Here is a 10000-nt window from a genome sequence, read left to right as displayed (position 1 = left end):
TACAGTATACAGTATATATATTCAAAGATTTGCACAAATTTACCACGATTTTTGCATTCGTTATGCAACCCACAAACACACAGAATGACGAACGGAATGAAGTCTAATTCTGTGGTTCTCAACCTGTGGGCCGGGGCCCGCGGGTGGGTCATGAGGATATTGTAAGTGGGCCTCCAAATAACTGGCAAAAACACTAAGATTTTATTTCTAACATTAATGTAAAAAAAAATTATATGTAAAGGTATTTTTTTCCCTTGAATCCATTAAGACCGGGAACGCATCTGTGTAATTTTAGATTTCTTTGGGCTATTCAAAAATAGCAGATCTACAAGCTCATAGTGAACCCGTTTTGAGATCATCAAGTGGCCCTTGATCCAGAAAAGGTTTACCGTGCCACTGGCCTATACGGTACGACAGCCAATCTATAAGCTCACAGCACATCGCATCCCTGAGCTTGTAGCTCTGAAATGTGGGCTTGCTTTCAAGGGTGTGTGTGCGTGTGCGTGTGCGTGTGCGTGTGCGTGTGCGTGTGCGTGTGCGTGTGTGTGTGTGCATAGAACCTTTGATCATTGGTGCACAGGCTCGCAGAGTAAAACATAAAGACATTTATTTCAAGACAAAGTCAAAGCCAGACAGTAAAGGGACTGCCTTTGAGATGAGCTATTGATGTTTGCGTGTGTGTGTGTGTGTGTGTGTGTGAGCAAGAGAGAGAGCAGCTGTGTGTTTAAAATCATTCCGTTAGTGTATTTCATGCTCATTAGCATCTGTAATGACACACACACACACACACACACACACACACACACACACACACACACACACACACACACACACACACACACACACACACACACACACACACACACACACACCAAAGAGACTTCCTGAGGTAGAGGTCATTAGGTCAAGAGGTCAAAGTTCAAGACTATCAAGGGATTGTGGGAAAATGTCTTCCAGACATTCGTAATCGACTCCGGAGGTGGAAAATGACATTAGCATAACCTGATGAATTCTGGGAAAACATTTACCCAGGCAGGCACGCGCACACACACACACACACACACACACACACACACACACACACACACACACACACACACACACACACACACACACACACACAGTGTGGGAGGGTGTCGTGCAGATCATTAGGGTAAATGAGGCTTCCAGCTTGACTGGCTACGTGATTGACATGCAGGCTCTCTTCTCCGACGCACACACACGTGCGCGCACACACACGCACACACAGCACAATCTCTGGCCATTGTTGCTATGACCTCTCTCTGTCAGGAGAGGGAGACAAAAGACATGAGCGTTTACATGGATCATTGTTTTTGGTCCCATGGGTGTCTCTGTCCTCCAGAGCAGCTTGGAATGAGCCATGGTGGTGGGGGGGGGGGGGGGGGGGTCTTTGCTCAGCGACTCGTGTTTCGCACTGGGGATTGAACTGACACCTTTCTGTAATCGCTAAGCCAGTTTTTGAGCACCCCCAGTATACTGTATGCATTAGGCCATGGACCCACCTAATTCTGAGAGGGTATAATATAAGGGTCCATTTGGTTCCAATAAGCTCTATGCACAGCAGCCATATTGGAAAGACATTGGGTCTCTTCCTTAGTTCCTTCACATGGCTTACCAATTACACTAAAGAAGGCTCTGTTCCATTTAGTGTAGCACTGTGGTTCTCAAACATTTTCCTTTCAAGGACCCCCATAACTCCGTACTCTCAGAGTTACACACCCGTAAGGGGCCATTTAGAACCCCCCTCAAGGAACCATGAGGGTCCCTGGACCACACTTTGAGACCCACTGGTGTAGCAGAGTGTTTCCAGTGACTCAACATGCACAATATCAGCACCCTGACAATGTTTGACCAGAATGGAACTTCAAATGAATTAGCATCATTGGTAACACCTGTGAAGGACGTATAGTAAGGAAGAGGCCCCATTTTCTTTTCCAATATGGCTGCTGTGCATAGAGCCTATTGTACACTCAGAGTTACAGACCCATACGGGTCCATTTGGTTCAATGGTGTGTCTACATTAGATTGTTACGACATGACAGTTGAAAATGGAGAAAATGAATGGCATTTGTACTTGCGACACGTCACTGTTGAGCTCTTATTGGTTGAACCGTGACCTTATCAAGCCATCTTATTCTCACGACGCCTTCCACCTCCGCCTGGTTGGACGGAGCGTTGCGGTGTCTTCCAGGACGCCGTCTGTCTGCCATAACGCTGACGTTTCAGGAGGCAAGTGCCACTTAAGTGTGACAAATGGCCCCGCTTTCATACACTAAACGACATCCGTAAGACGCTGTTATCCCGTCACGCCCTGGGACGTGTGTGTGTGTGTGTGTGTGTGTGTGTGTGTGTGTGTGTGTGTGTGTGTGTGTGTGTGTGTGTGTGTGTGTGTGTGTGTGTGTGTGTGTGTGTGTGTGTGTGTGTGTGTGTGTGTGTGTTACCATCCACGGGTATGAACTCCTCGGATAATTTTTTTATGTTGTGGATATTTCTGGGCGCACGGAACGGCCTGACTGGGCATTTGAAATGACGGACTGGATCGTCTCTGTCTGATCGGTAATTTCAAATGTGGCGACAGTTACGACAGTAAATTAGAAGGCCCCTCCCCCCCAACACTGGCCAATGGAAGACAGAAATATCAAGTTATATACCTCTAGATTACTTGCGTTTCAAAATGAAGGGAAAGTTGGACGTTTGTGATAAAATATGGACTGATGTTGAGGACAAGACCCTAGAAATTGTTAGAAATTTGGCAGCTGTGTCCGTAAAACCTGGCAATGTGTTTGTTTATGGTGTCTTTTTTTAGATAATAATTGTAATGTTTTGTCTGTTTTTTTGGTGGTGTTTATGTTTAGATTTTTTTAGTATCGTCTGTTATACACTGTACTGTCTCTAAAATAAAAGGGGAAAAAAAAAAAAAAATGACGGACCGTGCATGTGTACCAAGCTTGGCAGGGTACTAGGGCTATAACACATCTTCTGTCTGCGCAGCCAGCACTGACCATTAGCCCCTTTTAGTCTGTTCCGTAACAGTCTAGTCCTTTAATCCAGCGCTTGTCCCGTTTCTTCGAGCTTGATTTATTAGAGCTCATCATAGTCCATACCCAGGGATTGTGCAGCACCCAAACTACACTATATCGTCTCTGTCGGGTGGAAACCTCCAAAACTGTTACTTTTCAGGATTCAAATTCAAAAATAGCAAAAGTAGCAGATCTGCAAGCCCGAAACGCGGCGCGAAGCGGCGCGTTTCGGACTTGTAGATCTGCTACTTTTGATGCTTTTGTGTGACGCTGTAGTATGATCAAGAAGGGACGTTAATTTGAATATGGAGATAAGAGGTTTCTGCCCGACAACAACGAAATGCAGGCTTTTGGGTCATGCGCTCGGCATGCATAGTTACAGTTTTTGTAGAGGAGCGCTGTTGTACTCATCCTGTTTAGCATGTGGTGTGTGTGACAACCCGGCCATTTACGACCCGGGGGTCGAAGTGTGTCAATGTGTGTGTGAGTGCTATGGACATGATATCCAAAGCGGCCCTGTGTGTGTGTGTGTGTGTGTGTGTGTGCGCGTGTGTGTGCGTGTGCGTGTGCGTGTGTGTGCGTGTGCGTGTGTGTGTGCGCGCGTGCGCGCGTGCGTGCGCGCTGTAGCCCCAAAGCTAAGTCCACCCAGCGGCTACTGATCCCATAGCCTGCGGGGACCGTAACCATGACAACAGAGCCCACAGCCCGTGGCCGTGCATGCGCATGGGGCGCATGCACGCGCATGGGGTGCATGCGCATGGGGCGCATGCACGCGCATGGGGTGCATGCGCATGGGGCGCATGCACGCGCATGGGGTGCATGCGCATGGGGCGCATGCAGGCCGAATCTCAGTTTTCAAAACCGAATCTACGCTTTTGAAAACTGTACTCAAGTGAAAGTATTTTAACTTTAAAATAATAATGATGAAGAAAGTAGGTAGCTGATATATTGCACTTTTACCTTAGCGCTAGGTATACTCTTAGTTGCTTGTTTTAGAAGAGAATGCACTAAAGACTTCTGGAGATTAGTAGTTTTGTTCCCTACCTATGTTGAATGCACTTATTCTATGTCGCTTTGGATAAAAGCGTCTGCTAAATGACTGTAATGTAATGTAATGACTCGAGTTGAGGTAAAAATAATAATAATAATAAATTAAAATATAAAATTATAAGTGCTTGTCCAATACTAAATAATAATAAAATAGACGGAAGTCACTCTGAGTGAATTAAACAAACAGAATGTGCATTAAATACAGAAATTTGTTTAAAAAAAAAGGCATTTACTCCTTTACACTCCTTTACATGGAGTAAAGTAACTTTCTTTCTTATAATTCATTCAAAAGGTTACTTTTACTTGTAAGTAAATGTAACTGAGTAAAAGTAACTAATTATTATCCAACTCTGGGGCTAAGAATAATCATGTTTCAGCTTCTATGCACCTCTTTACAAAAGATCTAAAAAGGTTTGAACACAGATGAGGATTCTCAGAGACCAGTTGACAATAACATGTTGTTATGACAATAGATTGCCACTAGGTGGGGCTGTGGAGCTTTTTTTATGGACAATGCGAATGTGGACCAATGAGTAACCTTACCAAAGATCCAGCCTGACTAGAATTGAAGCTGTGTTTTCATCATGTCTCACAAGATCTGGCTTAAATACACCACTGGTTCTCAAGTGCGGTCCGGGGACCCCCGGGGGTCTTTGAGAGGGTTCCAGGGGGTCCCCAGCAAATTGAGGAGCAGTTTAAACACTTAAGCTCCATTACATGTTTTGGGCTTTTCAGAAATAGCCGATCTACAAGCTCACAGCTGCGTGTTGTGATGCGTTGTGAGCTGGTAGATCAGCCATTTTTGAAAAATCTTGACAGAATGTGTCAAGATTTAAAAAAAAATAGCTGATCTGGCACCTGAATTATTTGTGCCAAATATTTTGTGCCAGGGACTCCCATAAGAGAAGATTTGTCAATGGGGGTTCTCTAATGGGGGTCCCTGGCACAAAACATTTTCATATGGGGGTCCGCGGCTAAATCCATATTAATTTGGGGTCCTTGACATGATACCGTAACATGCTCTAATGTATGTTGGTGTACCAATCCAGTGTGTGTGTGTGTGTGTGTGTGTGTGTGTGTGTGTGTGTGTGTGTGTGTGTGTGTGTGTGTGTGTGTGTGTGTGTGTGTGTGTGTGTGTGTGTGTGTGTGTGTGTGTGTGTGTGTGTGTGTGTCCACTAATGTATGTTTACATAAAATACTTTAACTACAGTGTCTGTCTGCAACCTGTGTCCCTCTGTCCCCTCGTTCAAAGGTTTTCACAAAACCTTCCGTGTCCAACAAGAAAAAAACATGATTAACTTAACTCTGACCGCCACAACCCTAATTAAAAATAAAAAGTGCCTCAGGTATTCCTCAGGGAAGCGTGTGCACGTGCACACGCTGAGCCTTTGATCCTCTCAGGCAGTGGAAGAAGTCTCTGACTTGTTTTACTAAGTGAAAATAACACAATATAGAAGTACTCCGTTGCAAGTAAAAGTCCTGTATTCAACATTTGTATTGAGTAAAAGTACAAAATTGGCATCAAAATATAGTTATATTTACGGTACTAAAATAAAAGTAGTACATATTTTCAAAATGTATCCAACTTTTTTCTAAAATAACATTTAAAAGTATGTTTTTTTAACCAATTTTCAATACTTCTACTACACTACATCTCACAGGCAAATTTTGTACTTTTTACTCCACTACAGTTATTTGAAAACTTGAGTTACTAGTTACTTTGTATGTATTCAAAGCGACGCATTGTGAGCTTGTAGATCTGCTATTTTCAAAGATCCTTATACTGTACATCTGAAAACTTGAGAAACGGGACATTCTGCATAATGAGTAGTACTTTCACTTTTGGTACTTTAAGTATACTTTGATGCCAATACTTTTGTACTTTTTTACTCAAGTCAAATTTGAATACGAGACTTTTACTTAACATAGTGTTTCTATTTTGTAGTATTGATACTTTTACTTAAAGGAGTAGTTCACAAAAAAACAATAATCTTGAATTAATTTTTTCTAGTTTTTGTCGATTCCTAAGCCAATAATTTGATGACCGGCGGAGTCTCCGGTACCTACTGAGTCTCCTATTGACCCATGACCCGGTCATCAAATTATTGGCTCAGGAATGCGACAAAAACAAAAAAATATCTCCATGAATTCAAGGCTTCATTGGGTGTGTACTGTGTAATTGACTTGAAAATAAGTCATTTTTGGGGTGTTCTACTCCTTTAAGTAACAAATGTGAGTACTTCTTCCGCCTCTGGTTGATGTGTTGTGTTGATGTGTTGTGTTGTGTTGATGTGTTGTGTGGTGTTGTGTTGATGTGTTGTGTAGGTGTCAGAGAGAGAGACGTGCAGCCAGTCTGTGGACAGCCCAGCGACAGACTTGAACCTCAGCACCTCTCACAACGGACCTCTCACCAGCGGTACAAGTAAGACATTCTCCACTAATCATGATCAATTCATTGTCACTTCCATAATACACACACTCAGCATACTATGGCAGCCAAATACCGTTCTCCGTGACTCATGGTGCTTGTCCTCAGTGGTGGAAAGTAACTAAGTACATGTACTCAAGTGCTGTACATAAGTAACATTTTGAGGTATTATTACTTTACAGGAGTATTTCCAATTTTCTGTACTTTTACTGCTACTCCACTACATCTCAGAGGCAAATATTATACTTTTACTCCACTACAATCATTTGAAAACTTTAGTTACTAGTTACTTTTTTATTATTATTACTAAACACGCATTACCCACTTCAGCCCTATAATCATTTCGGCCATTTGAAAATAGCCGATCTACAAGCTCACAATGCGTCGCGATTGTAGATCTGCTATTTTCAAAAGATTTGTACACGTTTTATTTGAAAACTTGTGAAATGGGACGTTCTGCATAATGAGTGCTTTCTACTTTTGGTACTTTTAAGTACATTTTGATACCAATACCTTTGTACTTTTACTCAAGTACATTTTGAATTCCGGACTTTTACTTGTAACAGAGTATTTCTGGGTTGCCGTATTGATACTTTTACTCAAGTAAACAATTTGAGTACCTTTTCCACCACTGCTTGTCATTAACCCGTTAAGACCGGGAAAGCATCCATCCCGCCAAAACCAACAGGGTCTCCACCAGGCCGGGTTGCCTACCCAGGGCCCACAAACTTTGGAAGGCAGTCATAGCCAATTGTAAGGGGATCTGAACATTTTGACTTATATACAGGTACATCTTGATCACATGACTCAAGAGATAATTGGTGTACCAATTTGTGTGAGTTTTTGGACAAAATCTGTAGTCGTAGTAGTATTAGTAGTAGTAGTATTAGTAGTAGAGCAAAAAGTGTGTTGATAATTGTGTGACAAATGTGTGCATTTTGCATATCCTCCTATCTCCATATTCAAACTGTTTGTGTTTTTTCCTAAATTAACGCGCTGCTTGATCATACTACAGCGTCACACAAAAGCATCAGAAGTAGCAGATCTACAAGCGCCGCGGTTCGAGCATGTAGATCTGCTACTTTTGCTATTATCGAATTTGAATCCTGAAAAGTAGCAGTTTTTGCACATACGCGGTTTCCACCCAACAGAGACGGAATGTTTATTATCAACAACGAGGTCAAAGTCAACTAATAAAGCGTGCACAACCAGTGGTGGAAAGTAACCAAGTACATGTACTCAAGTACTGTACTTAAGTCCAATTTTGAGGTATTTTTACTTTACTGGAGTATTACCAATTGTCAATACTTTTACTTCTGCTCCACTACATCTCAGAGGCAAATATTGTACTACAATTATATGAAACCTTTAGTTACTAGTCACTTTGCAAACATACATTAACCACTTTAGCCCTATTTTTTATACCGAGGCTTTTTGAAAATAGCAGATCTACAAGCTCACAACGCGTCGCGTTGTGAGCTTGTAGATCTGCTCTTTTCAAACATTTCAGTGCTTTTACTTGTGGTACTTTTACGTACATTTTGATACCAATACTTTTGTACTTCTACTCGAGTAAATTTTGAATTCCAGACTTTTACTTGGAACAGAGCATTCCTACATTGCAGTATCGATGCTTTTACTTAGGTAAAACCATTCAGTACTTTTTCCACCAACGTGCCCAACTAACAATAACCTGGACTGTGTCCTCCGCCCGTCAGTCCTGACAGACACCCAGGACAGCAGTCCCCAGCCCTCAGAGGAGCTGGTCTCCAGCCAGTCGGAGCTGCGCTCCTCCAAGTGTCCCCAGGACCGCGAGCTGCCCAGCATCCCCCCCAACAGAGCCCTGATGACCAACCAGACCCCCCCGCCCGCCTCTGGAGACGGTACCTACGAGGTACAGTACACTGTGTCTGGCATGGTCCCACACTTTACCCGTTTAAGAACACTTTTGTTGACAACAATTAGGCTCTTTAACACATTGCATGCCAGTCGCGTAGATCTACGCGAACCTATTTAAAGCCGCAGCGTGCCAGTCGCGTAGATCTACGCGAACCGCCGATTCCCATGTTAAGTGCCCCAGGTGCACTTTCCGAATTTTTTTGATCCATTTCCGTTTCCGGTTTCCGGTCGGAAACGGAATTATTCGGGTTCCGGTTTTTTCGATCGTATCCGCTTCCTGTCTGGGATCCTGTTTAAAACTCGATTTTCTCTGGTTGTTGTTTTTCTCCTCGCTGATCACTGTTTACGGTTGATCGGCTGTAGCTTCAAGATGGCGGCACGGATTTGGAAACTGTTTTCGCTCGCCGTTTCTCACGGATCCGCTGTGTGTTTAGAACCAAATGAACGCGCACTTTTAACTTATTTAGCGAGGTCTGTGGCGACATGAAAAAAACTAAAAAACAACAATAAAACGCTGGCACTGGTGAGTACATTATGAGATTAAACTCTGGCATGGAATGTGTTAAAGGGATATTTCACTTTCAAAAATAAATTGGGTCGTTTTATCGTTTTATCACCCCAGACAGTTTTTAAGTTGCTTGATTCAGTATTTATATATTTGATATTCATTTTATCAGACACGCCCCCTTCCTATACAAACCCATTGTAACTTCAAACTCCATTTTAACCATGTTAGATTCATCAGAAACACCTGTCCTTGGTTCTGGTGACTGAAAAAAAAGCAAATGCAAACAAATAGTTCTGTTTTTGCATTATTATTATTGCAAAAAAGAGAAGAAAAAAACCCGATACATATCGCCACGAAAACGTATTGCGATATATCGTGGGACGATATATCGGCACACCCCTACTATCTATCTATCAATGTTTACACATTCTGATGGATGGATGAATGACAGACAGACAGACAGACAGACAGACAGACAGACAGACAGACAGACAGACAGACAGACAGACAGACAGACAGACAACATGGACGGGCAGACAGACTGATATATGAACAGACATGGCCGTCCATTCAGCGTGGTAAGCGTCCTCCTCTCTCTCTCCTGTCAGGTGGTGAAGGACATGGCGGCGAGGTCCCGTGACGTCAGCACGGAGGACTCCCTGTACGAGACGGTGAAGGAGCTGAAGGCCCAGAACGCCGCCGCCGCCTCCCTCCTCCCCAACGGCACCTCCCCCCTGTCCCCCACCTCCTCCTCCTCCCCTGATGACGACGAGACCCTTGGCCTCAACGGACACCTCGACGGACCGCCCTGCGCAACCGGGACCCCCGAGCGGTACGCACTGACACCATTATTAACATAATAATCGACGGATGGCAACTATTTGAGATCATTGCAATTATTTGGCATAATCGCCATAATGCTTTTGTATGAATTCATCTGTTGAAGAATGTTAAATGCTGTTCATACATTTTAAAAAAAGTTTAAAAAATAGCGGAAATAGACAATCTATAAGCTTGGTTGTTTCAGGAAGGTTTAAAATGACTAAATATGGCCTATTGTGGCCATAGTAGCCT

General features: G+C 43.1%; 2 protein-coding genes across 4 annotated transcripts in view; one reads left to right on the top strand and one right to left on the bottom strand.

The window, feature by feature from the left end:
• tpd52 (tumor protein D52) overlaps window positions 1-10000 on the bottom strand; it is a 327212-nt gene that overhangs the window by 91049 nt on the left and 226163 nt on the right. The window lies entirely within an intron of this gene.
• The window catches only part of pag1 (phosphoprotein membrane anchor with glycosphingolipid microdomains 1), a 69653-nt gene that overhangs the window by 49376 nt on the left and 10277 nt on the right, over window positions 1-10000 (top strand). For all 3 annotated transcript variants that reach the window (XM_080442927.1, XM_080442929.1, XM_080442928.1), the window contains exons 4-6: window positions 6417-6513; window positions 8238-8413; window positions 9535-9758. In XM_080442927.1, coding sequence (XP_080299053.1) covers window positions 6417-6513; window positions 8238-8413; window positions 9535-9758 — 497 coding nt within the window. The remainder of the gene's footprint in view (window positions 1-6416; window positions 6514-8237; window positions 8414-9534; window positions 9759-10000) is intronic.

Source organism: Gymnoscopelus braueri, assembly GCF_963280865.1.
Source record: "Gymnoscopelus braueri genome assembly, chromosome: 11".
NCBI classification, from domain to species: Eukaryota; Metazoa; Chordata; class Actinopteri; order Myctophiformes; family Myctophidae; genus Gymnoscopelus; species Gymnoscopelus braueri.
This window is presented reverse-complemented; position numbering and strand designations above follow the sequence as displayed.